This window comes from Bos grunniens, chromosome 29 (genome assembly GCF_055505025.1).
Source record: "Bos grunniens cultivar Pamir isolate PY7600 chromosome 29, Bosgru_T2T1.0, whole genome shotgun sequence".
Taxonomy (NCBI): Eukaryota; Metazoa; Chordata; class Mammalia; order Artiodactyla; family Bovidae; genus Bos; species Bos grunniens.
In genome coordinates, this window is record NC_141193.1 from 21841431 (window position 1) to 21862320 (window position 20890).

Consider the following 20890-nt stretch of genomic DNA (forward strand, 5'->3'; position numbering starts at 1 on the left):
GGTAGGCCGGGAACCACCCTCCAACCTGGGATGACAGGCACACTCCCCACGGGCGCTGGTGGCCGCCTGGTGGGACAGAACTGCAGCCTGACTCTGGCCGTGGATTGCAAAGCCTGCTCGGGCTTTCTGGGAGAGTATTGATTTCCTGCCGCCACCCTGCTTACTCAAGCCCACTGTTTCATTTTTCTAGAAGTAAATGTGAGAAATGAGAAGCATGTCATCGGGACTTGTAGGAAAATGTCTAGGATTCTCACATCCACCTTGAGATTCTGAAAAGCAAACCTGACTGCTCCCTGAAATGTCACCTCCTTAATAAGGCAAGTGGGTTCCCCCAACCCCCACTGCCTGTCTTAAAGAAATGCCTATAATAAAATCACATTTTCATAGACTATAAAATAACTGAGGATGGATTAGATCTTCTCTCATTTGAAGACATTAAGAACTAAAATAGAAAAATATTTTGAAATTCTCTATGTCAGTTGAAACGTTAAAAAAGAAGCAAAATGTTCTCTCTTTCAAACTGTTTTACTTTGTAGAGACTTTACCCTGTACTCACAGGGAAGAAGAGTGTGTGTCTGTGCGTGGGGGGCATGTGCATGTAGGGGGTGGGGGTGGGGTTGCGACCCTGGGGCGGGTCCAGACCCTGGGGTGGGAGGCGCAGAGCTTGTCAACCACTCAAATTCCAAAACAGTGACGTTCTACTGCCATCTCGTGGCGCTCTGAGCTGTTCACAGGTGGCATGACCGACTCAGGTGCTTTATATGAACTAAATCCCACAACATCCCAGTAGCCCTGCAAAGATGTTTATCTGTGAAGAGACTGGAGTAAGAAATTATCTCACTTTTTTATTCAAAAGAATCAACTGCTTCACATCAATTTGGTTCAAAAAAATCTCAGGTCTTAAAACTAAGGCTACCATGACATTTATTTTGCCATACGTAACAGCTTCATGTTGAAAAAGGCTCAACATAAAAAATTACCTTTAAAACCTACATTCTCACATAAACCAAAATACATCTAAGTGATAAAGTTATTTCTTCAATATTCAATCTTTTCAATTTCATCCATGTCTTCAGGGTCGAGTTGCTTAATACTGCTGTCTAAAAGAGCAAAAGAGAATGGAACAGTCTTATCCCAGGGCCCAAATGAAATTTCATTCCATCCAACTACATTTCTGAAGACAATGACACCTCGTATGGAAATCCTCAAGATAGGAATATTCTCTAGATTAGGTGAGGATGGGCAGGTGTCCAAACAACCAATTCACACCAACCACAACAGCATCAAATGCACCAGACAAGAGAACATGCATGTCCATATACCTTGGGGCAAAAAAAGGCCAAAGTGCAGTGAGGGCCTGGGAAGGGGCCTGGCTGAGTTCATGGGGAGTGAAGTGGGTGTGGACATACATGGGAGGGGGACGTTGCTGCATGGCAACAGGGAGCATTGATCACCACAGCAACGGCAATCTTAATGGGTCTTTCTCCACACCCATCCCTGCTCTGCTATCCTAACACAGGAGTGCTTAACCAACTTCCCTGAAGGGTCCACAGTTAGCAAGCAAACCTGTTAAAATTAAATTTCAAATTCCACCTCTGTGCCTATGTGCACTCCCCCAGGGACAGTATTCTTTGTTTCCCACAGAGGATAAGTACCACTGTCCTAAAGGTAAAAGATAACGTTTGGAGTCCTGCAAGGGTTCCTCTTCCCCTGCTCCCCAGCCATCTTCCCAGCAGGTTATCAGAGCCTGTCTTGTTTAGATGAGGGGAAGGAGGGCTGGAGGAAAGCAGCCAGACTCAGGATTTAGGATTGCCCAAGTTGGTCGCTGGGACAACAGGGAAGAGGAAAATGTAGACAAAAAAGGAAGTTGGGGACACAATATAATCTTCCAGGATCTCATTACTCACGGTGGTTCTTTATGATGTAAAATCTGGTTTAGATCCCAGAATGAGCAATAAGATAGAAATCTGAGCTCACATGAATCCCACTTGGTTTTCGGGTCTCTCTCTACCCCCGTCTCAGGTTAGGAGCTCTGACACTGAAGAGTGGACGCCTCCTACTGTCTGGTTCCCGCCCCCATCCTATCACATCATGAACCCCAAGCTCGAGGCCCACGACACACGGCCACTGTCAACGTGGGCAGGTTCACAGCGCTGACTGTGAAGGGTGCCACTCACTGAAGTGGTCCTGGATCTTCATCAGTAGAGGCAGCTTATCCACCTCGATCATGTTGAAGGCAAGGCCCTTTTTCCCGAAGCGGCCCGTGCGCCCGATGCGGTGGAGGTAGGTCTCGTAGTCTGGCTCCTCTGCTTGGTTCACAGGGAGGTCAAAGTTCACAACGATCGTGACCTGCTTCACATCAATCCCTGGAAGAGGAAGGACACCACAGGGCCCTGCAGCTTCCACCTCAGGACCCAGCTATCCAAGAATCACATTTGCTGAGGGAATTCTCACTTGACAGACACAGTCTAGAATCAAGCTTGCTTTGACACATATTTGTTTGTAAGTATGTGTAAACTGTGGAAAATTCTTCAAGAGATGGAAATACCAGACCACCTGATCTGCCTCTTGAGAAATTTGTATGCAGGTCAGGAAGCAACAGTTAGAACTGAACATGGAACAACAGACTGGTTCCAAATAGGAAAAGGAGTTCGTCAAGGCTGTGTATTGTCACCCTGCTTATTTAACTTATATGCAGAGTACATCATGAGAAACACTGGACTGGAAGAAACACAAGCTGGAATCAAGATTGCCGGGAGAAATATCAATAACCTCAGATATGCAGATGACACCACCCTTATGGCAGAAAGTGAAGAGGAACTCAAAAGTCTCTTGATGAAAGTGAAAGTGGAGAGTGAAAAAGTTGGCTTAAAGCTCAACATTCAGAAAACGAAGATCATGGCATCCGGTCCCATCACTTCATGGAAAATAGATGGGGAAACAGGGGAAACAGTGTCAGACTTTATTTTTCTGGGCTCCAAAATCACTGCAGATGGTGACTGCAGCCATGAAATTAAAAGATGCTTACTCCTTGGAAGGAAAGTTATGACCAACCTAGATAGCATATTCAAAAGCAGAGACATTACTTTGCCAACAAAGGTTTGTCTGGTCAAGGCTATGGTTTTTCCTGTGGTCATGTATGGATGTGAGAGTTGGACTGTGAAGAAGGCTGAGCGCTGAAGAACTGATGCTTTTGAACTGTGGTGTTGGAGAAGACTCTTGAGAGTCCCTTGGACTGCAAGGAGATCCAACCAGTCCATTCTGAAGGAGATCAGCCCTGGGATTTCTTTGGAAGGAATGATGCTAAAGCGGAAACTCCAGTGCTTTGGCCACCTCATGCGAAGAGTTGACTCATTGGAAAAGACTCTGATGCTGGGAGGGACTGGGGGCAGGAGGAGAAGGGGACGACAGAGGATGAGATGGCTGGATGGCATCATTGACTCAATGGACGTGAGTCTGAGTGAACTCTGGGAGTTGGTGATGGACAGGGAGGCCTGGCGTGCTGCAATTCATGGGGTTGCAAAGAGTTGGACACGACTGAGCGACTGATCTGATCTGATCTGATGTATGTCTACTATGCTAGGTAAGAGTGTCAGTAGAAGTGAACTCTACAGGAGTCTAACTATGTACAAAGTGTGTGTGTGTGTGTGTGTGTGTGTGTGTGTGTGGCAGGGGGTGGGGGCTCTCACCAAGCCAAAGAGCCCCTCTCTCTGCTCCCGCTGTGCTGAGTCCCCTGCAGGTTCTCTTCCCCATCAGGGCCCAGCTCCGCCCCATTCCACAGCCACTGTTCTCATCAATTTTATCATGGCCTCAACTGTCATAATAATTTCTGGACTGGCTCCCCAGTCCCTCATGTCCTACTCCTCTAATCCTCACCATGGATGCCACAGCGATGTCCAGAGCACTTGTGTTTAGAACCTGGCTGCCCAAACCGTACAGGATAAAGTACAAACAACTCAAGACTTCCAAGGGTTCTCCCCTTCCATCCATACCTCTCACACCTAATGTTTCCAGGAAGACTTCTGGGCTCGCCTGGGGCCTCCACGCCCAACACTAACATGCTGTCTGGCTCGTGATCCTTGTCCTCCCTGTACTGTGCTTCGACTCGAGCTATCTGTGCCCTCTTTCCTCTGGGGTTCTGCAGATGCGCGGTATAGTATGGTAACCATTAGCCTCACGAGGCTATTTAAATTAATTCACATTAAAAATCCAGTTCCTCAGCTACACTAGCCACACTCCCAGTGCTCAAAAGCTACTATCTATGGCTTGGACAACAGAGAATAGGAGATTTCTCTCAGTGCAAGCATTTCTATTGGACAGCGCCGGTCTAGAGGCTCAGAGGTGGTGTGCTCCCGAAGGGAAGGCCCTTTTTCAGGCTGCTCCTCCTCCAGGCTTAGCCCTTACGGCAGGTCCTCAGTTCTGTCCGGTGAACCAGTAATAAACTAGGAAACAGGGTTTGAGTATGTGGCATAGGCAAGGATACAATGGGGAAGTGAGGAAAGTAGGAAGACCCTTTGCTTGAAAAAAAGATTTTTTCCCCAGCAGTCAATAGTTTTAAAATTAAAAACACCTCAAAGATGACCAACATCGTTAGTCATTAGGGAATACAAGTAAAAAACACAAGACACCACATACATCTACTGGAAAAGTTAAGATGAAAAAGTGTCAATACCAATTACTGACAGGGATGGAGAACAACTAGAACCCTCTGGTACTGCTGGTAGAAGTGCAAAATGGCATGGCTACTCTGGAAAACAGTTCTGCAGTTGCCTCTAAAGCTAAATATACATTGACCCTATGACTGAAAAATCTTACTCCTAGGTATTTACCTAAGAGAAAAGAAAATGTATGTCTGCATGAGCCCTATACATGAATGTTTATTACAGCTTCAGTCAAAATAGCCCTGAGCTGTAAGCAATCCAAATGTCCATCAATGGGTGAACAGATGAACTAATTTGGTACACGCATTCAATGGAATACTACTCAGCAATAAAAAGGAATGACCTATTGATACATGTAACAACACTGATGAATTCCAAAGTATGATGTCAAGTGGAATAAATCAGACACTGAGGTTACCAACTGCATGATTTAACTTACATGGCATTCTGGAAGAGACAAAAATACAGAAGCAGAGATCTGGCTCAGTAGTGGTCAGGGGCCATTAGTTTCAGAGACTGATTGCAAGTAAGCACAGAGAAATTTTGAAGGGAGATGGAATTGTTCTGCATTTTGATTACAGTGATGGGTACATGACTACATATGTTTGTCAAAACTCACTGAACCACATCCTTAAAAAGAGTGAATTTTATCACATGTAAATGATAAACTCAATAAACCTGACTTTAAATACACACATACATACCTCGAGCGCAGACATTGGTGGTTATAAGGACTTTCTCCTTTCCGTCCCGAAACCTCTGGATGATGGAAGCTCGCTGATCCACAGTCAGCTCTCCACTCAGCAGAGACACCTGGTGGCCATCCTGCATCATCTCCACAGTCAACCATTTAGCATTTCGACGAGTCTGCAGGAAATCAAAGCCCAGCACCACACCCAAGTTGAAGCAGCCTCACTGTGTGTGCAGCGCTCATGTCTGCAGGGCATGGGAGCTGGGGGTACAGGGGTTGTAGAGGGGTTTTGCTCCCCCTTCCTTTCAGGCCTAGAGAGACCTGTGAATGTGGCAGGGAGTTCTCCTGCCCCCAGGCCTCTAAGGGGCACACCCTCTCAACCTGTCACAGCTCTGCTTCTCAGCCCTGAAACAGAATAAAATGCTCCGTCCACCTCTTGTGGTGGTCAGATGACAAAATGAGGTAACCTAACAATGATGATAGGCTTAATGGTAAAGGATCCACCTGTCAATGCAAGAGAGCAGGAGATGTGGGTTTGATCCCTTGGTCAGAAAGACCCCTGGAGAAAGAAATGGCAATCCATTCCACTATTCTTGCCTGAGAAATTTCATGGATAAAGGAGCCTGGCAGGCTACAGTCATGGGTCTCCAAAGACTGAGATGCGACTTAGTGACTGAACAAGGATTAAGTTGTTGTGTGTGCCAGGCACCTTGCAAAAACCTTTACTTACATCACGCTCATCTACTTCCGTAATGATCTGATGAAGCAGGTGTCTAAGCTCATTTGAAAAAACTAAAAAATTAACCTAAAGCATAAAACCATTAAGTGCTCTGCCCAGGGTTACATGGCTACTCTGTGGCAGGGCGACACTTTCCCGTACTCTACAGGTGTGTTTCCAAGGCCATCCACTGCTGGGCAGGGCTCTTCCAGGATGGGGGCAAGGAGGTATGTGGAACAGACTTTGCTCTCATGGAGCTGACAGTGTTCACGTGGTGGTGAAAAAATACAATCCAGAACAGGAACACGAACAATGTCAGAGAGAAAAGTAAGTATGAAAAGAAAAATAAAGGGCTATCAACAGCGAGTAACTGAGTGGCTGCCTTGCTCATAGTAAGTTTGGAAATGAAGAGAACATTTTTAACCTGATAAAGGGTATCTGTGAAAACAGTCACAGTAACATCAACTTGAACGGGGACATGTTAGAAGCAGTCCCTCTAAAAGAAGCATGCCTGGGGAGTTCCCTGGGGCCCTAATCCTAATTCCAGTGGTTAGGATTCTGGGCTTTCACTGCCATGACCCAGGTTCAATCCCTGGTCAGGGAACTGACCAAGTTGCATGGCATAACCAAAAAAGAAAAAAAAATTAAATCAACATAAAAGGAGGATGCCCTGTTTCACGTCATATTGAAGTCCTATTTCATCACTTCAGTGTCACCCATAAAATACAAGTAATCTCTATTCAAAGTTGCTCTGAAAATTGAACGACATCACGAATAAACAGTGTGGAACACAGTGCCCGGCTCCCTGGCTCTCACTCATCTGACTGTCCCCTGCCCCCATCTGCACGGAAGTCTGGGCACAAGGAAGGCGAGTCCCTGGCAGGTGGAGCTACCTGGCAGAAGATGATGGCCTGGCCTATGGTGATGCCACCGTAAATGTTGCAGAGAGCCTGGTACTTGTCTTTCCTGTTCCCGCACAACACGTAGTACTGTCGGATGTTGTTCAGGGTCAGCTCCTCTTTTCGTAACTTGATAACATTGGGGTCAGGAATGATTCGCTCGGCAAACTGCCACACAGAGTCTTCAAAGGTCGCCGAAAACAAGAGCATCTGGCACTCGGAGGGTAAAGCTCTGGGAGAGAGAAGGGAAAAGGGCATCACCCAACTGCCAGGCCTGTCCCACTCCAGGGCGCAGCTCCCAGCACTGGCTGCCCACGGCCATCAGCTGCCCCCCACGCCCCTGCTCCCGCCCCAGGGTCACCGTGAAGGGCGCTGTGGACACAAGAACTACACCTGCTGCAGAGGGCCACGTGTCAGCCCCTCCCTCCCACCCAGGGTTTGGGGAATGCATAAACTGAACACGGGGCTCCAGAGTGAAGGTCAGCTAAGAGATCTGGAGGGCTTGGGGGTTTCCAAGCCAGTCACCTCCTTAGGAGAGACGGCTTATGGAGCCTAGGGTGTCAGTCCTGGGGCTGTTTATGGGAATCATCTCACATGAGCTCCATGCAGATGAAGGGCACAGAGGCTCATCACTCAAAGGCAGGTGTTCTATCTACTGAGTAGGAAAGGACAGTCACGTGAAGTCTATGTGGAATGGGAAGACCCGGATATAAATAAAAGGGTGCAGAAGGGGAAGATGCTGCTGCATGGAAAATGCAAGCTAAACCCACACTGAACACAGGACAATTGATACCCCAGTTCAAAAATAGGTAAGATGAACCCACAGAGTCAGCAGTTAGGACAGAGCTAAGTCTGAGGAGGAGAGAGGGCTGGTGACAGGAGACGGCCTGCAGGGCACTTTCTGGAGCACTCTGAGAAAGATCTCAGTCTTGACGGATCCACTGTTCCATGAGCATAGCCTCTCTGTGATAATTCACCCAGTGTACACTTAGGATTTCTCTGTACATATGTTAAACATCAATTAAAAAGTTAGTTTTCAAAAAAACAGAAGAGACCAGAGAGAAATCACTGCCTTTGAGAAGACAACAGAGCACTTAAGAGGAAAAGTCCTTACTGCTAAAAGGGAACAGGAGAGTTCATACAATTCAGCGATTCCAAACATTATACCAAGCCTGGGACCTGAATCCCCAGGAGCTTTTCACACAACTGGACGGATTTTGGGTTGACTGTGGGAGACTGACTACATGTGTTACCTTCTCAGAGTCCCACATCACACTCATGTGATTATAAAAGGATGAAGCTATGAACTCACAAAACGTGAAGAATCCAAGAAGAGAAATGGGTGGAAGAGACATTTCAATATAGTTTTGCAAGATGGAAAAGCATGATAATGGAGAAGGTGCATGACGCTAAGATACGTGTGCTACAGAGGGAAATGCTGCTGGAAAGGCAGTGGATGTCTCAGAACCCTGGGAGGTCTAAGACCTGCGACACCAGAGAATTCAGAGGAAGGACTGGCAGGGGTTGGGGGCCTCTGAAGAGACTGGAGGACAATCTGCATTGGCCATCTGTTCTACTACAATCTTTCATCTGAAAAGACGGCCCCAGGACTGGTACCCCAAGGCTGGGGCCATTTCCTTCCAAAAAGTAAATTTATACAAATTATCCAAGGGAAAGAAACATGGGTTGTTCTGCAGAACACTGGATTTTAAAGACTTAGTATGCAAAAAAATGCAGACTATTAATAATTTTTATACTGATAAAATATTGGTTACTTGTTAAGACACTTATTTTGATATCAAATTAAATAAAATGATTTTTTTCATAACATTAATTTCACCTGTTTCTTTTTTTAATGTGGCTATTAGAAAATTTTAAATTACACATGTGGCCTGCATTGTATTTTTATTGGACAGTGCTGTGGCTTAATGTATTTTAAACAAAAGGAAGGAAAAACTAAAAACTGAAGTCTTAAAAACATCTTGACTTCTATGAAGTTTTTATACAACACAGAAAATATAAAACAAAAGGCTGCTAGACGTTGTTTCCAAACACAAACCAGCCTCTGTTCAACCCCAGCAGGAGCAGCAGACAGAGCAAATATAAACTCTGGCAGATTCCATTCAACCTATGAACTCCTTACCAAAGAACACAAACAGCTCTTACCAGCTCAATGTCTGCATCTTTGTACACAACACTACTAAAAAGGCATACGATCTGCTTCCCTGTGATACTGAACTGTTCACTACCAAAGTTTTGGGGCTCTTTGTTAGGTCAAACTTGCAGAAGCCTTACAAGATTTCTTTCTGTGGAGAAATGGAAGCAGACATGTGTTTACAAGATGCCAGGCATTGTAGCTGGCCAGCGAAAGGATTTAAAATATTAGTCTATTTTCAAAGCCTGCGAGAAAAACAATGTCCATCTCTAATTTAGAAATAAATTAAGGATGAGAAAGAGATTACAGTAAAACAGAATTAACACACTATATCTCCAAAACGGTCTGATGACCAATGAAGATGCCGTATACTGACTGCACCCGAGTTGTCTGGTGTTCTGTAAAGGCTGCAACAAAAACTCACAGCAAACATTTAAAATGGGAAACTAACAGGGACCTACTGTACAGCACATGGAACTCTGCTCAATGTTATGTGGCAGCCTGGATGGAAGAGAGGTTTGGAGAAGAATGAATACATATATATTATAAAGCAGAGACATTACTTTGCCAACCAAGGTCTGTCTAGTCAAAGCTATGGTTTTTCCAGGAGTCATGTATGGATGTGAGAGTTGGACCATAAAGAAAGCTGAGTGCTGAAGAATTGATGCTTTTGAACTGTGGTGTTGGAGAAGACTTTTGAGAGTCCCTTGGACTGCAAGGAGATCCAACCAGTTCATACTTTGGCCACCTGATGCGAAGAACTCACTCATTGGAAGACTCTGATGCTGGGAAAGACTGAAGGCAGGAGAAGGGGACGACAGAGGATGAGATGGTTGGATGGCATCCCCAATTCTATGGACATGAGTCTGAGTAAGCTCTGGGAGTTGGTGATAGACACGAAGCTTGGCGTGCTGCAGTCCATGGGGTCACAAAGAGTTGGACATGACTGAGCAACTGAACTGAACAGAGTCCCTTGGCTGTTCACCTGAAACTATCACAATATTGTTCACTGGCCATACTGCAAAACAAAATAAATACTTCAAAAGGAAAAAAAAAAAAACTTGCAGGAAAAAATGACTTGTTTTTCCTTTTTTAGAAATAAAACTACTTCCGAAGTCCAGCCAAGTTGAGGACTTTCTCATTTCTTTACTAAATTTGTAAGGAATCCATCTTTTAATTTCTCGAGTTTAAGTCATCTCTGTGGTTTATAATCTTTTTCCCTGAGGAGGAGAGGTTTCACTTATGATGAGATCTAATAGACTTTGGGGTGTTTGAAAATGATGGACATTTTAGGTATGGATGACCCAGACGATGGATTTATGGATGCAAAGAATCTGAATGACCAACACTTGGTCTACTAAAACAAGTGTGCAGATGCAGTGGGAGGACATTCCGAGGGAGCTGGAAATTCTTACAGGTCTAAAAACCACTGTTGCTAGCTCCTAAGTATTCAACGCTTGGACACTTTTGTTCAGAGGCTATCTCACTGGACTGATACCAAGCATCACTGTGGGCTTCTCATACATATATATATATACACACATACACACATGTGTGTGTGTGTGTGTATAGAACAGGTAACTAATAAGGACCTACTGTATAGCACAGGGAACCCTACTCAAAACTCTGTAATGACATATATGGAAAAAGAATCGAAAAGAGTGGCCATATGTATAACCAAGTCACTATGTTGTACAGCAGAAAGTAACACAATGTTGTAAGTTAACTGTGTGTGTGTACTACACTACAAAAATTTTTTTTAAAAAAGAATCAGTGTGGGCTTACTGATGGCAGAGCTCCAAATCAAAATGAATTTTACATCTGACTATATTCTGTTTTACTGCGACATACAAGGAGAGAAGGCTGCAAGGAGTCCCAAGGACACTAGAGCAGAGAAACATCCTATAGCACTGTGAGACCCAAAGCAAAGTGTCACGACTATCTCTGTCATTAAATACAGGCAGTATGTGTAATTAGTTCTAATGGACTTATAGTCTCTTCGTAAAAAGCTCCGTAATTCTGTATTCTAAGAATATACAGTAGGGACTCCCCTGGTGGTCCAGGGGGTAGGACTCTGTGCTCTCACCGCCAAGGGCCAGGATCGATCCCCAGTCAGGGAACTAAACTCCCACAAGCTGTGTGGTGCGGTCAAAAAAAAAAAAAAACCAGCACAGCCTCCAAAATTTAAGCATCCAATGTTTTAAAAGATTAAATTGCTGTATCAGAGATAAAACATTATTGTATTTTTCTCATGCATATTTACCTAATTCTCCTATGAATTACTACTTATTGCCACAGTTTAGTTCGACAGTTTGTTTTGTTTAAACAGAAAAGCACATAATATATAATTTCAAATAAACACATATTTTACATATTTTTATGTTAAAGTAATAACACATGTGCATGATTAGTTCTTCTGTATTATATATATTATTATACATACATGACATATATGTGTGTGTGCATTTCCCTGCTGTGACTGGGTTGGCTTCCTAAAAAGTTGGTCACCATAGGGAAAGAAGTAACGTAAGAAATTTCCCCAGATCTGGTGGACACAAATTCTGGAAATGAAAAGCATGTGCCACGTGTGTAGTACAATGAAGAAAAAAAAATCTGAACCAAGCTGAGAAGTCTCATTATACTGTGGATAAAAAGATTCCAAAATCTTCTAGAGAAAAAAGAACATCACAGACAAAAGTCTGGGGATAGGGATGACATTAAACTTTCTAGTAGCAACACCAGAAACAGAGTATTAACTATAGTAAAAAAAAAAAAACAACCAACCAAACCAAAAAAACAACCACCATTTTTCTGTTTTCAACACTGTTTCTGAATTTATAGGGAGAAAGCTTTCTAGGACAAGATTCCACATCCAGGCAAAATCAACTCAGAGATCGAATTTACAGGCACGGTAAAAACATTTTCAGACATGCAGGGGCTAGAAAATGGACTTCCTACACCTCCTTTTGCAGGAAGTCACTGGACTGTATGTTCCAGGATATTCAGTAAACCAAGAAAAAGGACCCACAGGACAGGAGATTCAAAACTGGGAACAAGGACAGGGGAAACTGACACGACTGTGGCTGCAGGAGTGCAACCAGCCCAGCTAAAACCAGAGACAGTGTGTGTGGAGGATCTCCTGGGAAAAAAACCACTGGCGCTTTAAGACGCATTTGACTGTCTAGAGATATCAATGACATATGACACCTCTACATGACGATAGTAGCCAAAAAGGGAAAACAGGCAAATTTAGGGGGAAAAGTTACACACAAAAAAACATAACTAGAGACTCCCTTGTGGTCCACTGGTTAAGAATCTGCCTTGCAATGTGAGGGACAAGGGATCGACCCCTGTTCAGGGAACTAAGATCCCACATGCCCACAAGCCACAAGCACTGAGCCTGCAAGCCCTGGGGCTGACGTAGTGCAACTAGAGAAAGTCCATGAAATTCAATAAAGGCCCAGTGCAGCCAAGATAAACAACAACAACCCACATAATTATAATAGTTCAATGCTCCACAGTGAACAATACTTGTGTTGTGGTAATAATATTAATACTGACCATTAATGTAACCAAACTCTTATGATACAACCACTGAAGCCATAGAGGGGACAGGATAGTGAGAGTGGGGGTGGTATGCTGCTGCTGCTGCTAAGTCGCTTCAGTCGTGTCCGACTCTGTGCAACCCCATAGACGGCAGCCTACCAGGCTCCTCTGTCCGTGGGATTTTCCAGGCAAGAGTACTGGAGGGGGGTGCCATTTCCTTCTCCAATGCATGAAAGTGAAAAGTGAAAGCGAAGTCGGTCAGTCGTGTCCGACCCTCAGCGACCCCATGGACTGCAGCCCACCAGGCTCCTCTGTCCATGGGATTTTCCAGGCAAGAGTACTGGAGTGGGGTGCCATTTCCTTCTCCAATGCATGAAAGTGAAAAGTGAAAGTGAAGTCGCTCAGTCGTGTCTGACTCTTATCGACCCCATGGACTGCAGCCTACCAGGCTCCTCTGTCCATGGGATTTTCCAGGCAAGAGCACTGGAGTGGGGTGCCACTGCCTTCTCCAAGGGGGTGGTACAGAAGGACTAAATTCCCACTTTCTCTAATGGGAAGCCAGCTGCTGTTTAGCTGCTCAGGCATGTCCAACTCTTTGCAACTCCATGCACTGTAGCCCGCCAGGCTCCTCTGTCCATAGCATTTCCCAGGCGAGAATACTGGAACGGGTTGCCATTTCCTTCTCCAGGGGATCTTCCCAACCCAGGGTTCGACCTGCATCTCTTACACTGGCAGATTCTTACCACTGAGCCACCTCGGAAGAGACAATATACAATGAGAAGCAGCAATGAACTTGTTATTTAAAGATATGACAGTTAATGCCAAAACGGACAGTGTTCTCTAGGGTTTGGGGGCAGGGGATTACTGGTTTTCATTATAAGTCTTTCAATATCCTATTTGAATTTAACACAGTCCCTTGTAGCTCAGTTGGGAAAGAATCTGCCTGCAATGCAGGAGACCCGGGTTCAATTCCTGGGTTGGGAAGATCCCCTGGAGAAGGAAATGGCAACCCACTCCAGTATTCTTGCCTGGAAAATCTCATGGACAGAGGAGCCTGGCGGGCTACCACCCACGGGGTTGCAAGAGTCGGACATGACTTAGCGACTAAACGACTACCACCATAAATGCTTTAAAAGTAAGTGATACATAGAGGCCCACTCCCAGAAATTCTGATTCCATAAGGTTCAGCTTAGGCCTCATAATCTGAAATTTTAAGCCCCATGGTGATCCTGGGAGAGAGGCTTAGCAAAATGACAAGATTTACTTAACAACTTACGGGCAAGGTCAGGACTAGACCACTAGGTTGCTGACCCCAGGTTACTGCGTCTTTACAATAGCGCCATGGGGTTTTAATAAATTCTCTTTAGAATTTTGCTCAAATATAAGATTATTGGCAAAATTTGGTGCAGACCCACTATATGGATTTCATCTGTGAGCCTGTAGCACAAGAATAAAGCAAAGTTATAAGATGAAGTGGGAAATTACAGGTCGAAGGCTCACTGAGCTGCTAAAAATCATGAAAACCCAATCTGCTTTAAAGGAGAAGGAAGTGGGGAATAAGCAGTAAAGACAATGAAGAGCAGTGGACAAATGAAATCCCTTATCTGGACAGAAGATCTAGGAAGAAAAGGATGGATGTGACAGTTACCTTTGAATACGAATGCTTTGGTCTGCAAATCCCTGCGTGTCGATCATCACATCAGCTTCATCCAGGACAAACACACGAATCTTAGTCAAATCAATTAATTTTCGCTTGAAACACCAATCCAGGACGGTCCCAGGAGTGCCAATTACAATCTGTTTGGTGACATCCGTGCCTCTGGGAACTATGGAGAAAAGGGTTGGAAGGTCTTCTTTAGCTGGAAACCACTCTAACCGTCTGGAATTCTGAGTCACGCAACACATTTCCTATTGGTTTCCCAAAGGCAAACCCTGAGGGTCATTGTGGTTTTTGACAGAGTTTTAGGAGAAGTCTCTGAGTTTCTTGGTTTACAGAAACGGTAACAGTCCTGAGTAACTGATTCTGCCTCACAGTCATTTAAAAAGCCGGCCTGCAACATCTCCACTGTCCTACAGGAAAGTGGCACAGCAGGGAAAAGCCTACAGGCCCTCCCCAAACGGAAAACCACCACAATGTCCATCAAGAGGTCCCATGAAAAAAAAATGATGGAATATTATACAGCTGGTCAAAAGGAGGACATGGGGCTATACACACTGACACGAAAAGATGTTTAAGATGTGTAAGTTTTTGAACAGTACAAAAAAAAAATGTTCCCATTTTTGGTCAACACTCAAAAACAAAAAACCCCACAGATTTGATAACAAAACCATAGTTGTCTTTGGAAATAGGTTTTTGAAAAATGAGAAGGAACAACTTATACTTTTACCTTTGAATTTTCTGGGTTTTAAAGAATTTTTTAAAGCTATATGCATGTAGCACTTTCATGAAGAAGTAAAACAATAAAAGCTGTTCTGTACAAAACAACTGAGCCTCACAGAAGAGAACAGGCAAAAGCACTGAGCTGTTGTTCCAGCTGTGGGAGTGATAAGCTAACGTGCACTGGATCTTTATCACATGCTAGAGGTGCACGCAGTGCTCCATCTCTATCATTTCATTAAATTCAGGTTAACAACTCTATGATACAGGTGCCATGATGTCCTCACTTTAGAGGCGAGAAAGCAGAGAAGGTATTAATACACCATGATTGTTGGTGGAGTCAGGATCTAAAATATGAGCCAGGGAAACTTCCCAGGCAGTCCAGTCATTAAGACTTCAACGCAGGCAGTGCAGGTGTGACCCCTTGCCAGAGAACTAAGATCCCACATGTCACAGGGCTCAGCCAAAAGAAAAGATGAAATTTAAAAGTTGGCTGCTGCTGCCGCTAAGTCGCTTCAGTTGTGTCCGACTCTGTGTGACCCCATAGACGGCAGCCCACCAGGCGCCGCCGTCCCTGGGATTCTCCAGGCAAGAACACTGTTGCCATTTCCTTCTCCAATGTATGAAAGTGAAAAGTGAAAGGGAAGTCGCTCAGTCATGTCTGACTCTTAGCGACTCCATGGACTGCAGCCTTCCAGGCTCCTCTGTCCATGGGATTTTCCAGTTAAGAGTACTGGAGTGGGGTGCCATTGCCTTCTCCTAAAAGTCAGCTAAAAATAAATAAATAAGATAGTTAAATACACACACACACACATATATATATCAGCCAGGACTGGCTCGCTGGTACATACTTCGATTTCCTCGAATGGCATACATCACTTGAACATCCACACAGAATTTCCCCATCCGTTCGACCACACGGCCAGTTTGCAGAGCCAGTTCATAAGTAGGAGCCAAGCAGAGGCACTGACAGAGAGACAAGGGGGGAGGAGAAAGCTTCATAAGAGCCATTATGCAATTCTGAAATACAATTAAAATTTGTGGAGGTATAGTGACATTATGTATAAAATAGATAACTAATGAGAAGCCACTACATAGCTCAGGAACTCAGTGCTCTGTGGAGACCTAAAGGGAAGGAATCCAAAAGAGAGGGGATATATGTATCCGTGTGGCTGATTCACTTTGCTGTACAGTAACTGTAAAGCAACTACACTCGTGTCTGCTCAGTCATGTCGGGTGTGCTCAGTCAGGTAATGATTCTTTTTGGCCTCATGGACTGGAGCCCACCAGGCTCCTCTGTCCATGGGACTTCCCAGGCAAAAATCCTGGAATGGACTGCCATTTCTTTCTCCAGGGGATCTTCTCGACCCAGGGATTGAACGTGTGTCTCCTGTGGCTCTAGTTCCAGCCCCTGCTCAGCCACTCTCTGACAACTGTGACCTCAAAGGCAACCTCTCCCTCTCCAAGGCTGTTTCCTTCTGTGTTAAGTAAGAGGGACTGGGTGAGCTACAGCCTTATAGCCATTACTACTGAATGCTCACTTTATGTTGAGCATAGTGCTAAAAATGTGTATTATTTCACTCAATCTGCATGACAATCCTATGAGGCAGATACCCATTCATTCAATGTTTAAGGAGCGGTTTCTACAGGGCAAGCACCGTGCTTGGTGTCAGGGTTCAAGGGCAAACTGGACAGCTGTGATCCACACCTTTATAGATGTTATTTTTATTAACAAGAAAATGTACTCCAAAAGATTTACTAACTCTCCTAAGGTTTTCAGCTGGTAGGTAGAGAGGCTGGTATTGGAACCAGTCGAACTATGAAGACTGTGCTCTCAGTCACTACCCTACACTGCTGCCTATAATCCTATGATTTTAAGAAAGAATGTCTATTCTAAATATCATCACATCATGGCAGCACTGCTGCCCATCACTAAAATACCACTGGCGCTGCAAGCATTCCTCTCTCTCTCTCAGCCTTTCCTTACCTGTGGAAACAATTTCAAGGCATTAACTCTGCTGAGCATTGCCAATACAAAAGCAGCTGTCTTTCCTGTTCCAGACTGGCTCTGGGCTATGAGGTTCTGGGGTCTGTAGGAAAGAGGAGACGCTGGGCATCAACTGAATATGAGACCAAAAATAACCAAGTTGCAACACGATTTCCCTGGAAACTCACGGATGTGCCAGCATCATTGGAAGAGCCATCTCTTGAATTTTGGATGGTCTATTAAATCCCATTGCATAGATCCCTTTTAGTAACTCTTCCTTGCTGTCAAAAAAAGAAATCAAATACTTGAAGGCTACGATGCATCAGTAGCCTCAGAAATACAAACATGAAAAGTACATTTCTAAATTAGGCCACTTTGCAACTGAGTATGAAAAGTGTTAATAATATATCTAAATCTCAACTCTCAAACATATACAATCATGCCAGTACATTTAGAGCAGTAAAGCAATAAGTTATGTTATTAGCTTAGACCAAGCATAGTAGTAAGGGCCTAAAGGTGAACTCTCTCTTGAACTAAGAAAAAAAAAAAATGGGAAAACTCATCTGAGAGAAATACAATTTTCCAGGAGAGTTTTGCTTTCCACACAAGCAGAAAACTAAGTGATATTTATCATTTATTTCTTTTAAATCAATGACAAACTTCTATGTTTTAACTGCAATTTTCAGAGAAGACAAAATTTCATTCAGGTGATTCTATTATCAGTTCTATCTAGAAGAAGATGCAATATTAGCTCATTCTTCTAAGCTGGTATTTTAAATGCCTCTTTCCTGGTCAGGGGCGGGGGTCTCAAGACAGGTGTTCAGAAGAGAATAAAGTAAAGTAGGCTGGAATACTTCCACTACAGTGACATGCACAGTCTGGATGTGTTTAATTGGTAGATGAACTGCTAGATTACTGGCAGCCAACTGTTGATCATAGGTAAGCGTCTCCCCATTTAGAAAGAGGACATCAGGATTTTGGATTTCTCCACATCAGTAACTCTCCCTGTTAAAATACATTTCCTTAATGCCAACTGATAAATCCCTAGGAAATACAAACCAATTTGAGAAAGTTATTTACATACCATTTGAGACAAAAAGGAAAGAGGTAAAAGTTTGTAACTTATCTCAAGGAGTATTTGGGCCACCAAATTTCCCATTATCTGTATTCTGGTATTGTTATTGCTGTTTAGTCGCTAAGCCATGTTTAACTCTTTTGCAGCCCCATGAACTGGACTGCAGCCCATCAGGCTCCTCTGTCCATTGGATTTCCCACGCAAGAAAACTGGAGTGGGTTGCCATTTCCTTCTCCAGGGGATCTTCCCAGCCCAGGGATTAAACCTGTGTCTCCCGCATTGACAGGTGGATTCTTCACCACTGAGCCACCAGGGAAGCCCTGTATTCTGGTATAGAGAGTAGCAATGTGGCTGTGTCTGGCTTAGCTATCCCCCATAGCACAGCAAGGTTAAAAATTTTACCATCAGAAAGGTGCTCAAGTCATTGTACAACTCAGATAGCCTAGTGTTCCTCTTTGAGTTGTATTTTATTTCCAGGCAAAACGTCCACATCTCAGTTGAATGCTGATTATTAGAACATGAAGGAGAATCTGATGGGTTTATTTTTAGCAGATTAGTTTGTTCTGTGCTACACTTTCTGGCATTTTCCCACACTTAAGGCACAAATACTCACAGCCGTAGCTCTTCAAATGTTTTCACTGAGTAGAGTGGAGAGCTGGGATCCTTTTGTAAGACTTCGACCCGGTGACTGGATTCTACTAAGGACTGCCGGATTAACTTGTTTAAGAGTGAATTAGCTGCCAAATCCACTAGAAAAGCAAGGATAAAAAAGGGGATATTGCAGGGGAAAAGTCAAGCCTCCCAAATGACATTTAACAAGTTGCTTCCTTTCATTCAGTGACTGTATATCAAGCAACTGCTCCTGCTGTCATTTTTCTTCTAAAAGAAAGTTCTAGAAGGTTCTAGAAAGAATGACACAGCACTGAGAATTCTTTGTTTCTTAGACTCTGCCCTACACCAGACTCTATCCTCAAGCAAGCCTACATCCATTGCCACCAGTCCTACTTTGTCCTTGCCAGCTGAAAATTCTTAACCCATTCCTACATATTCTATTTCAATTTTCCTCTGAAGAGGTAATCCCCACTCCCAAGTTAGTGTTTTTTCTGACATTCACTATTCATAAAGAAAAGAGAAGCAAAGATGGTTCTTTTCCACTTCAGATATTATTCATTCACATTGTGAAGTCATGATTACATGAAACAGAAGTGAAGAGAAGTCACTGAGTCATGTCCAACTCTTTGCGACCCCGTGGACTGTAGCCCACCAGGCTCCTCCATCCATGGGATTCTCCAGGCAAGAATACTGGAGTGGGTTGCCATTTCCTTCTCCAGGGGATCTTCCCGACCCAGGGACTGAACCCAGGTCTCCCACATTGCAGGCAGACGCTTTAACCTCTGAGCCACCAGGGAAGCCCTACATGAAACAGAATGCTAGTAAATACCCACAAATGGATTTATTTCCTACCTACATCATCTTCATCATCTTCTTCGATCCTATTAACAGAACCATCTAAAAGGATGTGAGGGGGAAAAAAAAAAAAACTGTAAAGATAAATGCCAAGCAGAAACATCTAGCGTATTATCCCAGTTTCTCTTGCTGACTCTACAGTGTGCACAAAAGAGTCAAGCAGTGGAGAAGAGGGTAAAAAGACTGGGAAGGAGTGGAGGGCCCTGAGTGTTAAGGGAGCTAAAGCTGGGATATGAGGAAAACAACACTTTTTCAAGGAACTGAGCCCAATCTCCTTTAACAGCACTCACCTATGTTTAGGATGGTAGCACTCTTGATACCCAGAAGGTTCTTCTGGGGGTGGATGAGGTTTGAAAACTATTGAAAGATACAAAATTCAATCAATATTAGGAAGCAAACCATCAAGCAGCCCAGTGCTGCCCCCTAACAGACGAAGGAAGAAAGGGAAGATCCCCCTCCCAATACTGTTTCTTTTGCAATGTTATGTATAAATGGATTCCTTTGAGGAACTGATCTCCTGTATGAATTACCCTAAATTGGAAGGAGACTTTCCGCTGCCCCTGCATGTGAAATTCCTCTTTATAAGTCTCTGGTCTAAATGGGACGGTCCTTGGGGGTCACAGGACAAGCAAAGGAGAGTAGACAGGAAAGCGTGTTGGTAGCTAAGATGAAGATGAACGCTAGCCGAGGCTTAGTGGTCAAATTGGGAGAATAGAAAAGTCGGGGTCTACTTGGGGCCACCAGCTGCGTTCCCTCCCGGCGCAAGTGTCTTCATTTTGCCCTTTCCAACCCAAGGTCTTGTTTTTCTCGGAGTCTCCCTTCCGGTGGCCCTCTTCCAAATCCTTGTCACATCTCCTCTCTGACCACCTGACACCCCACTCCAAACGCTACCGGGGCTCCCCCTTCCCCTTCCCAGCACATTTCCCTCAGGGAGTGCTGTTCTAGCTCCCACCCGCTGGCCCTCCCCGGCTCGGTGGCGGTTACGTGGCCGTTCAGCCGCTCGCTCTCCGCGGCCCCCGCGTCGCCTCCCCAAAGTAACGACGCCATCGCTGCGACGGCTGCTTCCGGCCCCAGCACGTGCGACAGTCACAGGCGCGAGGCAGCACGCGGCTCCACGCAGCGGCCAATGGGCTTTCCTCCAGCCGGGCGGGGGTGGGGGTGGGGGGGGGGGGGGGAGAGCCACCACCCGCAGCGCGCAGGCGCCCTAGCTGCGGGGAAGTGGGAGGAGTCAGGGGCGGAGGGCGTGGTCCGGGGAGGAGCGGGCGGGCGGTAGCTGTCCTCCACCCGGCCGCAAGTCCGCGCCAGGCGTTAGAA

At 44.7% G+C, this 20890-nt stretch overlaps 1 protein-coding gene across 2 annotated transcripts; it reads right to left on the minus strand.

Moving 5' to 3' along the window:
* Positions 1 to 825: 825 nt before the first annotated feature.
* On the minus strand, positions 826 to 20648 carry DDX25 (DEAD-box helicase 25). Of its 2 annotated transcripts, none has more exons than XM_086385472.1 (12): positions 20561 to 20648; positions 19867 to 19933; positions 19574 to 19618; positions 18723 to 18858; positions 17223 to 17315; positions 17035 to 17137; positions 15899 to 16013; positions 14319 to 14496; positions 6964 to 7201; positions 5366 to 5528; positions 2178 to 2366; positions 826 to 1100 (listed from the first exon to the last, which is right to left on the minus strand). In XM_086385472.1, exons 1-12 carry the CDS (start codon positions 20621 to 20623, stop codon positions 1039 to 1041), a joined length of 1452 nt encoding a protein of 483 aa, XP_086241598.1. In that variant the 5' UTR covers positions 20624 to 20648; the 3' UTR covers positions 826 to 1038. The 2 variants fall into 2 exon arrangements, with proteins under 2 accessions (XP_086241598.1, XP_086241599.1); XM_086385473.1 differs by having other exon boundaries at positions 20529 to 20648.
* Between the last annotated feature and the right edge of the window lie 242 nt (positions 20649 to 20890).